Source organism: Chlorocebus sabaeus, chromosome 12, assembly GCF_047675955.1.
Source record: "Chlorocebus sabaeus isolate Y175 chromosome 12, mChlSab1.0.hap1, whole genome shotgun sequence".
NCBI classification, from domain to species: Eukaryota; Metazoa; Chordata; class Mammalia; order Primates; family Cercopithecidae; genus Chlorocebus; species Chlorocebus sabaeus.
In genome coordinates, this window is record NC_132915.1 from 50,284,033 (window position 1) to 50,301,333 (window position 17,301).

Genomic DNA, 17,301 nt, shown 5'->3' on the forward strand with positions numbered 1-17,301 from the left:
ACTCAATCATTGAGCCCCTGAGGGTGAGGAAGAAGAGGTCTAAAGACACAGGCCAGATACACCTGCCAAAAACAATGCTTGACTGAGGTTTGCACACCACTGGGAATGTGGTACAGGTTCCATTAAGCTTGGCCTTGTGGTTATCAAACTATGTTTCCAGAGCCACTGGTTTCAAGAAGTACCATGTGGGATGCTGTATTAATTTTCTATTGTTGCTGTAACAAATTACCACAGTGGCTTGAAACAATACAAATTTATTATCTTTACAGGTCTATAGGCCGGAAGTCCAACATGTTTCTCACCAGACTAAGATCAAGGTATCAGCAGATTAGAATTTCTTTCTAGAGGTTCTAGGGGAGGCTTCATTTTCTTTCCTAGCCTCTAGAAGCTGCCCACATTTTTGACTTGTGGCCCCCTTTCCCCATTTTCAAGGCAAGCAGTGGAGGACTAAGGTCTTCTCACACCATCATCTTTCTGGTTCTCTGTAGCCAGGAAAGGTTTTCCTCCTTTAAGGACTCATGTGATTAATAGGCTTACTTAAATAATCCAGGATAATCTCTCCATCTCAAGATACTTAACCTTAATCACATCTGCAAAGTTTCTTTGCCATATAAGGTAGTGTGTTCACAGGTTCCAGGTATCAGGATATGGACATTATTGGGTACCATTATTCTGCTTACTACAGTTATTTTGTGATGAGAAACAAACAGAGTACATACCTCAACACCTTGAGTTGATCCACAGCAACCTATTTTATACAGAATAGAGTTACACATGCAAATATAATTTAATGTACTTTTTCCCCACCCTAACTCGAAAAATAAAAATAAAATAAGAAGGGGGGGGATGAAGAGCAATTTAAACAGTGTTGTAAAATTATGTGTGTTTGTGTGTGTGCCTGCCATGAGTGCTCTATCATTTATAGTAGAGTGCATATGATATGCAAAACATATGATATATAAAACAACTTGTATACTGTAATTTATGTGCAGTTTCAGAGATAAAGATAATTTTGGCTATGTACAATTTTTCACTTAAATGCTTTCATATAAACCTAATCTCTATGTAAGATATAATGTCACCATACTGGGTTTCCAGAGATTTCGTTTGAAAAATGTGTTCCTTTGTCCCTCTCCTTCTTTTGTGTGCTATATTGAAATGTTTGTGTTTCAGTTAAGTCCTTAGAAAAAGGAAGGAAAATAAGGTGCTGATTGGAATCTTACTACTAGAAAGGCTCTATGACTAGAGAATGTGACTGTATCTTTAAGCCATTCCTCACCTTGATATATTTCTTCATGGTCTGCATATGAGATGGAGAGAAGGGAAAAACAGAGATCAAGAGATTACTAGCTAGAATATTCTCGTATTTTAGATAGTGTTTGAGTGTGTAGGTTCCTCTGGATATCATAAGAGAAATTCCCCTATCTAGTTCAAGGGTCTTGCTAGTTCCAAGACTTGGGACTGTGAAGCCTTTGGACACGTTATTTTACCTCATAATTAACAAGTCTCTTGAAATATCTCTTCTGGTTTACTGAAGTTCTGTTACCTGCAGAAGTCACATAAGCAGATGCTTTGATTTGAGATATTAAAGCCTGAAAATGAGTCAGGAAAGTAACTATCTATTCAGATTGTTTTCCTTTCTTGCCTTTCAGGTGAAGAGATTCAGCAACTGTGCCTTGAAATTATGGTGACCCAGGCACAGTCATCCCAGAATGCAGCTGCACTGTTGGGCTTGTGGGTGACGCCACCACTGATCCACAGTCTGAGTGTATGTAGTAACTAAGGGTGTTAGCCAAAAGGAGGATATCGTTCTTTAGGAGGAGATTAATATTCATTTGGGTGTGTGTTCTCAAAGTCAAGAGGAGACAGATGAGATCTTAACAAAAATTGAGAGTTTGATAGTAGCTAGCCTATATACTGGAAAATTATATAGTTCAGAACCCTGCCATAGCCATTACTATTCATGCTTTAGCTACCATTTATTACAAAAAGTGGAAAATGATGATCAGAGGTATGAAAGTTCCTTTCTCAAGATCATATAGCTAGAAAGTTGTGGAATTATTTGTACTTATGTTTATTTGATTATATAGTATGTGTAATTATTTCAGTACTTATTAAGAGAAAGGAAATCCATATGTACTCGACTCATCCATGTATTATCCTTCCCTTTTCCCAGAGGAGGCAGCAAATAAACTAACCAAGCCATGATTCGGTTAGGTATCACATCAAGGGGACCAGGGGATGTAGGTGGGAGAGTGTAGGTGGAGAGAATAAAAGATCTCTACTAGGCTGTTTAGCTTGAGCAAAGCATTGAGAAAGAAATGACCCAGTCTGGTGTTTGTGATAGAGGGGCTAGCACCTTTCACATATAGGCCAAGGACAGATAGGAAGAATAGGGCAAGAGATTTTAAGATGTGAAGTTAGTAAAGATGTATAATTTTGATGAGGTTTCAAACTAGAACAGCAAAGCATGTTCCATGATTCTTTAGAGGTTTACCAGTTGATATAAGTTAAATGCTGTCATCTTTTTAATTGTCTCCATAATCTGGCCTATTCTTCTGTCCTAGGAGGCTTTAATTGTTTGAGAATAATGCAAAGCCCTCTTATCATTTCCTCAGTCTCTTGGCCTTTGTCCCTGTTCAGCACTATTTCTGTTTTTGTTGTTGTTGTTGTTGTTGTTTTTGAGACAGTTTCTTGCTCCATGGCCCAGGCTGGAGTGCAGTGGCACAATCTCGGCTCACTGCAGCCTCCGCCTCCTGGGTTCAAGTGATTTTTGTGCCTCAACCTCCCAAGTAGCTGACACTATAGGTGTGTGCCACCACCCCCATCTAATTTTTGTATTTTTAGTAGAGACGGGGTTTCAACAATTTGGCAAGTCTGGTCTCGAACTCCTGATCTCAAGTGATCTGCCCACCTCAGCCTCCCAAAGTGCTGGGATTACCACGCTAGGCCTGTTTTTGTTTTTTTTAAACCTTTCCTACTCCTCCTCACTGTCTTTAATTGAAGGTGGATGCTATCAAGGTCTGTATCTTTCTGTCAGGTATTAACTTCACTCCACCTGTCTGCTCCAAGTGGCTCCCAGCTGCCTGCCACTTACTGAGCCCTTGTGGTGTACCTGGTACCTGCAAGCACTCAGTGAGTAATTACAGAAATCAGACCTAATTTCTCTCCAGCCTGACAGAATAATTTTAAAATAGCTTTGTTGAGTTATAATTTATATAGCCTAAAATATGGCTGTTTTAAAGTATAAAATGTGATGAATTTGAGTACCTTTATAGGTTTTTCAATCGTCACCAAGAATATTTCCATCACCTGACAAGTTCCATTGTGCTTGTTTGTAGTCAAACCCCACTCCCATCTTCAGACCCAAGCCACCACCAATCTGCTTTCTATCTGTAGCATTGCCTTTCTAAAACAACCTTTATTCTTATAATTTTATATAAATTATATATACATTTCATATCAATTTTAGAAATGCTTTAGAATGGAATTTTATATGATATGAATTTTTGTATGTCTGTCTTGTTTCATTTCTGAGAGATACATTTTATTATTTCCATTTTAACAGACTTATAAACTGAGGCAAATGGAGGTCAAAGCAAAGTTTGCCTAGCTAATAAATGAGAGCGCTATATCTATCTGACTTCAAAGCCCTGTTCTATTCACTCCGTCTTCCTTTTGAATCAGACCCATTTCCAGCCTGTTGGGTTGGCCTCCAAAATTTTCCTAAATTTTACTTAGATCTTTTACACAGATCTTTTACTTAGATCTTTACACAGATCTTTTAGATCTGTGCTACTATGTGCATTTGTCTTTGATTATTTACCTTTATTGTTATCTTGGTTAATTAACAATTAAGTTTGTGAATTCATTTTCTTAAATATAAAATGATCTGAGATGGCATATTGTTTAAAATGAGGTCTTGAGAAAACTCATGCAACTACACCGATCTTTTTAGAAATTTGCAGAAAACATTGTTCTTCTCTCCCTCCCCTACTTTTGTGTGTTATCTTGAAAAAAAAATAGCACACAAAAAAAGTTTTTGCCAGATTTTACTTTTTAGATCGCTTATTTTGCCAGATTTTATGTTTAGATCACTTATTTTAGACTTGCTACCCCTTTAGTAGCATGCTTATATTCCTAAGAATTTTTGAAGCCCACTTGGTTAAAGTCTGTCGCATAACAGAGCTGTTACTAACATGCCCTTTCTTGGCTCTCGTGAACTCTAAGGTGCCTGGGCAGTTCTACATGCTCAGCTGGTGGTTTTACTTTGGTCATAAATGGTCCCAGTATGTCACTTCTCCTTATTACTTCCTTATTTTTCTCAGAAGAAGAAATTAATAGTATCAGATGCTCTGTTGATTTTCGGCAGATGAGCCTTTCATCTTCTAGAGCTTTTCTTGCCAGAGAATGTGACCTTTTAAAACTGAAAAGTAACTGTCATGTACTTTCAGAAGTAGCATTTTATTCCCATCACTGAAAACATCCAAGGTTTAAGCTGAGTAGTTCACAGATGGATTGGCAGATCCATATAAACACATGATTCACCCTGGATCAGAAGTAACTGCAGCAGCCAAAATTACATGCATTGGTGGCACATTGGGCCATGAAGCTGTGGGAAAATGAAGAGGGGAGGAAGTAACCTGAACCTTTTATCTCTCAGTCTACCCTCAAACACAGTGATGACCTACAGGTTTTGAACATTTCAAACCCAGACTTGCCTATTTACATTCAACCTCTTCTGTTTTACTTCCAGCTGAATACCAAAAGATATCTCCTGATATCTGTACCTCTGTGGATAAAACACATCTCTGATGAACAGATCCTGGGTTTTGTTGAAAATTTAATGGTGGCAGTTTTTAAAGCAGCTTCCCCACTTGGAAATCCTGAGCTATGCCCAAGCGCCTTACAGGGTCTGAGCCAGGCCATGAAACTGCCCAGCCCTGCCCACCACCTCTGGAGTCTGCTCTCTGAAGCTACTGGGAAAATTTTTGACCTCCTGCCAAATAAGATTCGGGTGAGGAACAAAAATATTTACATTCCTGACAATTTATGTTTGGGATATTTTAAAGACTTTTTGGCAAAGTGGGGAGGTGTATGTTTTAAGAATGTGGGTGGGAAGGCTAGCAAGAAATAACCACATTCTTTACTAGGAGTGTGTTTGTTTCCAAGATCTAAATTGAGGTTGAATTTTTAGAACCAAAGTTTTGAGCAAGCTTAGAAGCAGTTTAACTAGTGCTGCATCAGGAAATTTGCTATTACATCTTTTTATCAAATGCCTCTTGTAGAAGACCAGAAAGCTCAGAAGTCCTTACACTTTACGCCTGGAGAATCCTTGGGCATCGTTTCCCATATACTGTTTATATAAAATGATTTAGCATCAGCCCTTCCCGTCCCCCAAAAGACCTCTGAATTGTAATTTTACAAAGAGGTTAGAAATTTATTTGGGGTAAAGGGATTTTGATAAGGAGTAAAAGGTATAGCCAAAAAGAAAAAAAAAAAAAAAAAAAAAAAAAACACAAAAAAAACCCCCACAAAGTAACAGGAAGGATGTCTTCAAAATGACAAAAATTGGCCAAATGTTTTGGTTTGGTTAAAATTAAAATCTCATCAGCTGCTGTTCGTGGGGATAAGAAAATCTAATAATTTGTCAGAACATTTTGACCCATTATTTTACACTGTTTGTTGACATGTTTGGGATTTTTCTTTATCAGAGAAAGGATCTAGAGCTGTATATCAGCATAGCAAAATGCCTCTTAGAAATGACAGACGATGATGCCAATCGGATCGCCCAGGTTACTAAGGTAATAACATATCTTTCTATACCTTTTTTCATTATTGAGGCAGAAATTACAATTGAAGAATTGATTTCAGTGTCCTTTTGGCTGAAGCAAGTTGTGCTTCATTTTTGTTATTGGTTAATTTTAGGAAACTATTTCATTTATATTGTTGAACCTCTTGTTCAGCCTACTGATATGGTTGGTGCTTAACAAATGTTGTATGGATGAATAACTTTTTAACACAATTTCTCCCACTTTGTCCTTCACCTGATCCTATCCTTTGGCATGAAGAAGGTAGTTGATTGAAAAGCAAGCACTATTAGCCCTGACACAGGATAATTTATCTCCCACACCCATGCCCAAGTCAAATGATGAATGAGCAAAAAGTAGCATATCAGTAAAGTTGCCAGATTTAGCAAACAAAATACAAGATACTTTGTTAAATTTGAGTTGCAGATCAATAATGAATCATTTCTTAGTACAAGTACATCCCAAATGACACACTTGCATTTGAATGGCATTTTTGCATACCAGCTAATACCAATGGTCTAGAGAACTGTGAGCTCCCTTACAGCTGGTGGACTTCGTGTCATTTACTTTACTTTATGGCAGGTTTGCCTATTCAATCATATCCTTGAATATCTACATCATATTGCAGTGGTTCTCAGAATATGGTCTTTGCATGAGTAGCATCAGCATCACCTTGGAAATGATTAGAAATGTGAGTTCTTGAGCCCCCAGCTAGACCTACTGAATCAGAAACTCTGGAGATGGAGCCCAGGAGTCTGTATTTTAATTGTTTTTCCAGGTGATTCTGGTGTAAACTAAGGTTTGAAAACCACTGTTAAAGAATATTTGGGGCCAGGTGCGGTGGCTCATGCCTGTAATCCCAGCACTTTGGGAGGCTGAGGTGGGTGGGACCATTCTGGCCAACATGCTGAAACCCCGTCTCTACTAAAGGTACAAAAATTAGCTGGGCATAGTGGCGCGCACCTGTAGTCCCAGCTACTGGGGAGGCTGAGGCAGAAGAATCGTTTGAACCCGGGAGGTGGAGGTTGCAGTGAACTGAGATCCCACCACTGCACTCCAGCCTGGAGACAGAACAAAACTCCGTCTCAAAAAAAAAAGAATATTTGGAATATCAACATTTTGGAAGTTAGTTTGTTTTAAGCAAGGAGAAGCAACATAAGGAAATAGTTAAGAGGATGGACTCTGGAGCCTCATTGCTACAGTTTGAAATCCAGTTCTGCAATTTACTAGCAATGCGATCTTGGTTAAGCTTCATAAGCTCTGTGCCTCAGTTCCCTTATCTATAAAAGGCAGATAATAACACCTACGACTTAGATCTGTTTTGAGAGTTCAGTGAGTTAGTCCATGTTGAGTATTTGGAGTACTGCTTGGCTCAAGATAAGGACTCAGTATTTATTATCATAATTACTACATATATGTAACAAATTATATCCTATTATTACATGCATGTAATGTAATTGGAAATAAAGTATGTCATTTACTTCTTAGTACCTAGAGCTGAAAGTTGCTGTTACTCGCTTGAGTTTCTACCTAAAATACCATTCAGAACATTGTCACTGGAACATACTAACTAGTGTTCTGATGTCCCCTAAAGAGGTAGACTACTTCAGCAAGGTCAGAGTTTGTTTCTGAAAAGAATAGAGGTAAGAATAAGATAGTGGTAGAGAACACAGACTCCCCCAGTTCTGTTTCTTACTCTGCCACCTGTAGCTATGTGACCTTAATTTAAGCAAGTTGCTTAACCACTGTGCTTCAGTTTGCCCATCTGTAAAGGTGGGATGATAATAGTGATCTACTGCAGAGAATTGGTGTGAGAATTAGTAAATACAACAGTTCTCAAATGTTTTAGTCTCAGGAACACTTTAGCTTCTTAAAAATTATTGAGGATTCCAAAGAGCTTTTAATTATAAGGGTCATATCTGTTGATATTTACCTTATTAGAAATTAAAGACTAGGAAAACTTCTAAATATTTACTTAAAAGCAATAATAAGAAAACCATTATATATTAACATGATTAATAAAAACATTTAAAGCATAAAAATTTAGTGAGAAAAGTGGCATTGTTTTACATTTTTGCAAATCTCCTTAATGTCTGGCTTAATAGAAGACAGCTGGGATTCTCATGGCAGCTTCTTCATTCCATCTGTTGTGAGGTTGTTTTGGTGAAGTATGTGAAGAAATTCCAGCCTCATACAGATACGCAGGAGGAAAGGGGAAATGTGTGCTAATAGTCTTTTCACATAATTAACGGATATCCTTCTTTTACATTTCACCAAAAAATTCAACAACTTGTAGTTCCTTTTTGTTAAAATTTTTTTTAGACCGAATCTCACTTTATCACCCAGGCTGGAATGCGGTGGCATGATCTCAACTCACTGCAACCTTCGTCTTCCAGGTTCAAGGGATTTTCCTGCCTCAGCCTCCAGAGTAGCTGGGATTACAGGCATCCACCACCATGCCTGGCTAATTTTTATATTTTTAGTAGAGACGGGATTTTACCATGTTGGCCAGACTGGTCTCGACCTCCTGACCTCAAGGTGATCCTCCCACCTCGGCCTCCCAAAGCGCTATGATTACGGGTCTGAGCCACCTTGCCCGGCCAGCAACTTGTAGTTCCTTAAAGGTTAGTTGCAATGTAGACTCTGAAACCATATCAATGAAACTCATATACTTTGTTACATTAAATTCCACTGGTCTGTTGTGTACTTTGGGTCTTTTATCCATGGAGGGTTTTGTAATAGCATACATTAGTCATTTGGAAAATATTGAATCACCAAGCTTTGAAGATCTTCCAAATGTTGACAATATAAAATAATCATACTGTTAATATCACTACCAGTCTCATCAGAAAAGCTTTTTACATATTGGGAAGCTGCCAGGCTCATAGAAGCAGAAACAAATTTTCCAAAAATCTAATTTTCTCTTGAAAGTTCAGATACTATCAGGTATTTTTCTTGAAGTGACAGGTTCACTTCCTTCGGTTTCAAGAAAATAATCTGTCAAATACCCAGGTTGAATAACCATAGTTTTTCCATCAATTATTCTTTCAAGTAAATGGTGTTCTGTGAAAAAAGTGGCTATTTCACAGCCTAATCTTACAAGTGTTCTTCCTTGGCTTGAGACCACCATCATACTTGGGTATGCAGCACAATTCCCTTATGAGTATTTCTCAGTTTGTCCCACAGAATATTTTTAAAAATATTTACTCAAGGGCCAATGTTTAATGGAACTAATAATTATTTTTGTTTACAAGGATATTTTAAGTGAAATTGGCTTGTGAAAAAAAAATGTCAGTACAATATACAATGAATACTAGTACACTTTGGTGCTAACATAAAAATAGTTTTGACCTCACGGAACCTCTTACACACCTTGGGGTTCCACAGAAGTTCTGTGTACCATACTTTGAAAACCACTGAATTAACACATGTTAAATACTTGGAGTGATGCATGGCACACGGTAAGTACTGTATTTTTTAGTCATCATTTTATTATTATTTGTGTATGTTTACTAAATATCATCATGGACTAACTCCTGAACAGATTTATGGTTTTAATGAAGGAGCCAGGAGATGGCATTACAACCCTCTGTTGTATGTTCATGTTAATTTAGCACACAGACAGATGGGTCATGTGCTGCAGGAAATGAACAGAATAATAACATCCAACTCACCTTTTCTGTTTTGCCCTTGCCATGAAATTCTGTAGCTACCTCAGTTAATAGTAACTAAACAATTTTTTTTTTTTTTTTTACAGAGCAACATAGAAAAGGCTGCCTTTGTCAAACTGTACTTAGTCTCTCAAGGACGATTCCCCCTGATGAACCTGACTGATATGCTGAGTGTTGCTGTGCAGCACCGTGAGAAAGAGGTGCTGGCCTGGATGATTCTGCACAGCTTATACCAGGCACGGATTGTGAGCCATGCCAACACGGGTGAGGACACCCTGGGGTGAATATCAGAAACAGGAATAGATCTGCCTGCTGTTGCTTTTAAGTTGCACTTGTGTTCTCAACTTAAACATTGGTTTAGCGCTTATTGACACAGGTTAGGCCTTCTGGTGCCAAATGAGGAGTTACTTGGATAGAAATGAGCAGTTACAGCTCACAACATCCACTTTTTAGAAATAAGGATGGATTCTTTTGAGTGATTTTGTATTGTATTTGGCTCTGTAGACCCTCAAAGATACAAACAAATTAGCTGCTTCTGCCTGTTTAACTTCAGTTTCCCAAACACACAAGATGTCAATTGATTCTGCCTGATAGTTTCATGAAAATGGCTTTTGGGTAGTCATTTACCAAACAAGAGAAAACAAACAAAAAAAATTAGCTAGTTATTTTACAGAAGAACTTCTCTGGGGTAAGAATAATCAAATCCTGCCACCCTACCCACAGTAGCAAGCTTGAAACTCTGCTAATGAATCACATGATGCAATTTTTAGACCATTTTCGACGTTATGCTTTAACAATTACTGAGTAAGAGAGTTCCCCCATTGCTCTATCCAGCTTGTTGGTCATATGCTTACAATTTCTGGAGACTACATTCAAGTTCTGAATGGCACCAGGCTCCTGAGGGGTAGATGTGGCTGGGACGCTTGTGTGACTCTGGACAAATTGCATATGCTTATGTGCCTGGTTTTCCCCATCCATTTCTTGTATTATGATTTTGAAGAAAAACTGACAAGCATGATTGTAATACTCTGCAAGACTGTATCGCCTGTAATATCAGCACTTCAGGAGGCCAAGGCAGGCGGATCACCTGAGGTCAGGAGTTTAAGACCAGCCTGGCCCACATGGTAAAACCCTGTCTCTACTAAAACAACAAAAATTATCCGGGTGTGGTGGCATGCGCATGTAGTCCTAGCCACTCAGGAGGCTGAGGCAGGAGAATTGCTTGAACCCAGGAGGCAGAGGTGGCAGTGAGTCAAGATGCCACCACTGCACTCCAGCCTGGGTGACAGAGCGAGACTCCATCTTGAAAAAAAAAAAAAAAGAGAGAAATTTTGATTCATCATCCTCTGTGGCAGTCTGAAACAGTTTTTATGTCTGCATTAGTGCCTTTCCACTGAAAAATGAACCTATGATGAGAAACTGGACTTTTTTACTCTAAGCCAAAAGTGTATGTATCAGGAAGAAATCTAGTAGGGGTTTCAAATGAAGTATGAAGTTACATGCAATAAACTGAAATAAGTTTGATGTTGCCTTTGGTTCTAACCAGAACCAGCCAGCTCTCAAATGTAGTTCCTGTTTTTGGAACCCGTCCTTAGTAGTCTTTACTGTGCTAGGAATCCTGTTTTTTAAAAAAAAAAAAAAAAGAAAAGGGAAAAAAGTCAATATTTCTGCTAATGGAAATATAATGGCTGTATTTTGCTTTTCTTTACGTGTCTTTGGGTTAGGTTTCCTCTGTGATTTGGCATAAATTGGGAACACTTATGCAAAGGAGAACTGTAAAAACAACTAATCGTCAACAATTCAACGTTGCTAGTTAGTTGGCATGCCAGATTTCTCCTAGTGTATTTAATGTTGAGAGAGAAACTCCAACAAATGCATTTTATCACTAGTGGTCAGGGAGATTTAAAGAATAAATTGGCTTTTGAAAAATCAAAGACCAAAATACCGTTATCTGATGTGAATAATGTCAAAGAACTCTCTCACAGGCCGTCACAAGTCTCGGGTATTGCAAGGGAACATGAAACTGGTTAATGGAGTCCTCACCAGGTGTTCTGCTTTAGTTATGATGGTTGTTACTGATCTGTTTTACATTTCAAAGGAAAACCATGGTCTAGTAAGAAAATACCCTTTTCATTTCAGGCGTTTTGAAGAGAATGGAGTGGCTCTTGGAACTGATGGGTTATATTAGAAATGTTGCTTACCAGTCAACATCCTTTCAGAATATGGCTCTTGATGAGGTAAAATCTAGAGGAGTAGTTTATAGCTTCCTTAAAATATAGGACTTATATTAGGTTGGTGCAAAAGTAATTGTGGTTTTTGCCATTACTTTTAATAATATAAAATATACCTAAAATATACGCTCCCAAAAGAGGAACATGTTGCTGTTTGCAGCTTTTCTTTCCCTCTTTCCTTTTATTTTAGACACAATGATTCTCTGATGCCACAAGGAAATCAGTATTCTTGCCAAGCTCTTGGAGACACCCAAGGCTGCCCTTTGAGAAATATTTTCAGCAAAATATGTTTCTCAACAGGCAGAACACAAAGGACACTTGGGAGAGAGAGAACCCAAGCTCCTATGTAGCTGGGATTGATCCCATAAAGGATGTGGGAATATAGGGCTCTGACCTCCACACTGGCCCAGCATATGGCTAAAAATGCCTGCTTTGAATAGGTTCTTGGAGTGTGTGCAGATAATCTTATGTGTGCACATATGGAGGGGAGTTTTTATCACACCTGCAAAATTACCTGTGACTCAAAAAAAGTGAGAACCACTAGTGTTAGGTTTGGGTGAGTTTAAAAATAAAGTATTAGTAAATAAAACGAAGACAGCTCTTTCCTGCTTTCCTTCATTGTGTTGACTTAGCTGGCAGCTGTGCATTTTGTAATAGTAGAATTTTTTTTCTGTAGGCATGCTTCGTGAGTATTCTGTTTACTATGTGAGTCAAATTTGCATAACCTGGGGTGTTTTTGAAATTCTTCCCAGTTTTTCTGAAGAGTTGTGTGTCTTGTTGAATTTTAATTTGTGAGTTTAGGAATTTTAAGAGATTAGGAAGTACTTTTTAAACTTTTTTTGAACTTGCATGATCTGTCCTCTTTCTTCTGATTTCCTAAATTTTTATTAACTTTCTCTGTTTTCTTACAAAAACCTTAAAACACTGAGAAAATACAGATAAGCAGAAAGAAGTGTAGTTTAAATCACAGTAATCCAACTACTCAGAGGTGGCTTTTGTAATCACCATTTCTATAATTGTCTAGATTAGTCTGAAATCTAAATGGATAGATCCTGGACAGGTTTTTAAAATGCCTGAAGAAGCTGGGCACAACGGCACATGTCTATAGTCCCAGCCACTTGGGAGGCCGAAGCAGGAGGATTTCTTGTGCTCAAGAGTTCAAGACCACTCTGGGCAACATAGTGAGACCCCGTGTCTTAAAACACTTGCCTTATAAAAAATGAAGAAAGACTTGCTCAAAAGTAGAATCAGAGTATACATATTTTTAAAAATTAGTTTTACCTACATAGCGATAAATATTTCTTCATTTTGTAAGCTCTTTGAAAACATCAAAACAGAGGAACATTTGGATCTTGATGTGATTAGGAATTGAATAAACGATGTTTCTCCTGAAATGTTAGAGCAATAATAATGAAACTGTCGGGTCTTCTGCCTTCACATAAAGGGACCTCAAAAATCTTCTAACGCCCAAAACATCTCTTCATTAAACATGGAAACTGAGTTTACTGTTCAGTTCAGTTCCTCTTCTGGGTGGGGGTAGGGCAGGAGGGGCTGGTTGGGTGAAGGGGAAGATGACATTGCCTCACGACGGGGGCTGTGTATGTGAACATGTGTTACTTTGAATTGTTAAAACATGTGACCTAACGTCATTTCTATTTTCATCGTAGGCTTTGGACTTCTTCTTGCTGATATTTGCAACCGCAGTGGTTGCATGGGCCGACCACGCTGCCCCTCTCCTCCTCGGTCTCAGTGCCAGTTGGTTGCCATGGCATCAGGAGAATGGCCCGGCTGGGCCAGTACCAAGCTTCCTTGGCAGGAGTCCAATGCACAGGGTCACTCTGCAGGAAGTTCTCACTCTGCTTCCCAATAGCATGGCTCTGCTGCTGCAGAAAGAGCCATGGAAGGAACAGACCCAGAAGGTGAGACTGGCAGCCAGCTGCTTAGCAGGGCAGGCAGCCATTGTCTCTTCAGCAGTTTCTACTGTAGAATTGAGGTGGGAGTTAAGTACATCTTGAATCACACCACAGGCTTTCCTACTCAGCCCCAAATCTCAGCCAGATGCAGAGTCTCAGAGTTTGAGGCTAGCCCAGGCTCGGGACAACTGCTGATTAAAAACAACAATAAGGTGGCAACTTGCTTATAGCTGGGGGTGAGGTGGAGGAAAAGCCCATACTTTCGTTCATTTATTGAAGGCACGTGTTTTCTTGATCCTGGAGAGGAAAGGGTGAGTATGTCCCAGAGCTCAGAATCTCAAGGTGAGGGTAGACAGGAAGGCAAATTCAGGATTGCAAAGGGTGTGATTAGTAAGATATGGTAGTGATGAGCAAGGGAGGGAGTTGATCAAAAATGCCTGGGTGGGTCAGGAAGTTTTGTGCCAGGAAATGTGGGTTGGGAGCATCCATCTTCTTGTAGCATCTTTAAGGTTCCCCGTAGCTTATTCCCTTGCACAGATATGCTCCAGGTACCCAGTGTGCCCTGGTCTGTGCTAGATGCCAAACAGAGCTTTGTAAAGGTCTAATAGTGTCACCCTTGCCCTCAGGAAAACCCAAATTGTTTAGTTTGCTGTTCAGTCTAGTTCCTCTTCTGGAGTAGGGGTGAGGCAGGAGAAGGAGTTGGGTGAAGGGGAAGATGACATTGTGTCATGTTGGGGGCTTTGTATGTGAACATGTGTTACTTTGAATTGTTAAAACATGTGACCCAAAAGGAAACATTTTTTGGTTTTTAATATTGAGGTTCCCCAGGCTACTAGCTGTTCTGCAAAGCATGTGGTAATACTGTGCTTACTGTACTTCTCATTATATGTTTCTGACCTGTCCTTAATACAGTTGGTTGGAAGATTGTTTTTTGAATCTCATTTAATCAAAACTGGCTTTTTATGAAGTTGAAAGCTTAAAACTAACTTTTTGTTGCTTATTCTTGAAATCTGAACATTAATCTTTAAAAGCATTTCTGAACTGTAGACCCATAGTTTAGCTATGCACAACTCCACCAAGTGTCTCAACTAAAATGCCTCTTATTTTTCTTAAACCTAATAAGCATTAGTATTGCTGCCCCAAATTTTGCACTTTGTGTCCCATTTAAAATCAAATTTTGGCTGGGCACAGTGGCTCACACCTGGAATCCCACCAGTTTGGGAGGCTGAGAGAGGCAGATCACCTGAGGTCAGGAGTTTGAGACCAACCTGGCCAACATGGTGAAACCCTGTCTCTACTAAAAATACAAAAATTAGATGAGTGTGGTGGTATGTGCCTGTAATCCCAGCTACTCAGGAGACTGAGGCAGGAGAATTGCTTGAACGCAGGAGGCGGAGGTTGCAGTGAGTCGAGATCCCTCCACTGCTGTCCAGCCTGGCTGACAGATTGAGACTCTGTCTCAAAAAAATAATAATTTAAATGTGGTCTTCCCTTAAATTATTTCTGGACTGAGATACCACGTTTCCTTTGGACTACAATGTAGACCTCTTGCATTGATTATATATTTGTAGTGCTTGATTTTTTTGCTTACTAGTAGGATATTATAGCACAAAACTGAGAAAAAGAAAATCAACAAAGAAAAAAAATTTTGATTAAAGCAGGGAATTAGGAATATTTTCTTTTTCTCCCTATTTTACTCTTTCTTCAACCTAGCTTCTATACGTGAAACTAAAATGCCTATTACCTATCACCAATATATGTGTTTTTAATGAACCAAGATTGTCAGCATTCAGTCATTGATAAAATTACCCTGTATCCAATTCAAAAACAATTCTGGCTGCATCCTGAGAGATCAAACTCATAAACACTATGAGTGTCTACCTCATTTGCAGGATTTATTCATGATTAACATGCTTGGCTCTTCCCAGTGAATTATTTTATGCCGTTTCTCTTGCATTTCAACTTTCTGTTTCATATCCATTTGGGCATAACTGTTCTCATCTACAGAAACATATTTTATTTCAGAAACGGGGGCTTATATCTGATGTGTTTTCTATTTACTGCCCAGCCTAGGAGCCTAGACCAAGCTGCACACAGAACCAGGTGGGAGGCAGTATGATGCAAAGAAAGAGCATAGGGCTCTGAAGCCAAGTGTACTTGGGTTTAAATCTTAACTCGGCTGTACATTGAGAGTGGACTTCAGAAAAGTTTTTAATCTCTCTGGGCCCATCAGAGTGATGAGAGATAATGTTCCTGGCACATAGGAGGCCCTCTGGGCCCATATTTACCTCCCTCTTAAAACCTGTATCAGCAACTGGGCGTGGTGGCTCACACCTGTAATCACAGCACTTTGGGAGGCCAAGGCAGACAGATCACACGGTCAAGAGATTGAGACCATCCTGGCCAACATAGTGAAACCCTGTCTCTACCAAGAAAAAATACAAAAATTAGCTGGGTGTGGTGGTGGGCACCTGTAGTCCCAGCTGCTCTGGAGGCTGAGGCAGGAGAATCACTTGAACCTAGGAGGCAGAGGTTGCAGTGAGCCGAGATTGCGCCACTGCACTCCAGCCTGGCAATAGAGCAAGACTCAATCTCGAAAAAAAAAAAAAAAAAAAAAAAAAAAAAAATCATGTATCAGCTCTCAAGGTATTCAACAGGGATGTAGGTTTGACTTTGCCAGGTCATTTAACTAAATGGGAGCTGTGTCCAACTTTACCATATCTTATGCTTGGTTCCTGTCTCATCTGCTCCAGCTGGGGAAGGTATTGCCTAAGAACTGTAATCCCAGCTACTGGGGAGGCTGAGGCAGGAGAATTGCCTCATCTATGTAGGTCCAAGGGACTAACTGTTCTTTTGCTAATGGTAGGATTCTCTTCTTTGACACTATTCTTCATTTTTACCCTAGTTCATTGACTGGCTATTCAGCATCATGGAAAGCCCTAAAGAAGCCCTCTCAGCAAAGTCCAGGGATCTTTTGAAAGGTATTCCTTCCATGTTTTATGCTCAACATAGGGGGAAAGCCATTATTATTGTCTGTGGAGCAGAATGACATTCTAGTGGTTGTAGGTTGAGTATCTCTTATCCAAAATGCTTGGGACCAGAGGTGTTTTGGATTTTGGATGTTTTTGGATTTAGGTATATGTGAACGTATATAAGGAGATGCTTTGGGGATGGAACCCAAGTCTAAACACAAAGTTTATTTATGTTTCATACATACCTTACATACATGGCTGCAAGGTAATTTTATGTAATATTTTTAGTAATTTTGTACATTGAAACGAGGTACTTGGTGTTAAGTACTTATGTGTGGAATTTTGACACAAGTGCTTGTGTTGTCATATTGAGGCTCAAAAAGTTTCAGATTTTGGAGGATTTTGGATTTTTAGATTAGGGATGCTCAACCTATATTGGTTTCTGAATGGGCTAATCTGGAGCTGTTTAGTGTGGCATTTTGAACCAGAAAGTAGACTTAAAAAGAATGCCAGTCCCTTTAAATTTAGCATTTATTTAAATTGTTTTAAAATGTTTTATTGTAATAGTTAAATATTATTTTAATTAAAATTCATGAAATTCAGAAAACTAAAAAGCAGCAAAGAGAAATCCAGAGTCCCATTGCCCAATGACAATTTTTATATTTTCCATAAGAAGCTTTTGCTCCCTTTTGTATGTGTTGTCT

General features: G+C 39.0%; 1 protein-coding gene across 5 annotated transcripts in view; it reads left to right on the forward strand.

Annotated features, from left to right (window-relative positions):
• Window positions 1-17,301, forward strand: part of FOCAD (focadhesin) — a 322,164-nt gene that overhangs the window by 302,870 nt on the left and 1,993 nt on the right. For all 5 annotated transcript variants that reach the window (XM_073021655.1, XM_073021653.1, XM_073021657.1 and 2 more), the window contains 7 exons: window positions 1,653-1,768; window positions 4,757-5,017; window positions 5,715-5,804; window positions 9,568-9,745; window positions 11,621-11,718; window positions 13,380-13,631; window positions 16,531-16,606. In XM_073021655.1, the coding sequence (XP_072877756.1) occupies window positions 1,653-1,768; window positions 4,757-5,017; window positions 5,715-5,804; window positions 9,568-9,745; window positions 11,621-11,718; window positions 13,380-13,631; window positions 16,531-16,606 (1,071 nt within the window). The remainder of the gene's footprint in view (window positions 1-1,652; window positions 1,769-4,756; window positions 5,018-5,714; window positions 5,805-9,567; window positions 9,746-11,620; window positions 11,719-13,379; window positions 13,632-16,530; window positions 16,607-17,301) is intronic.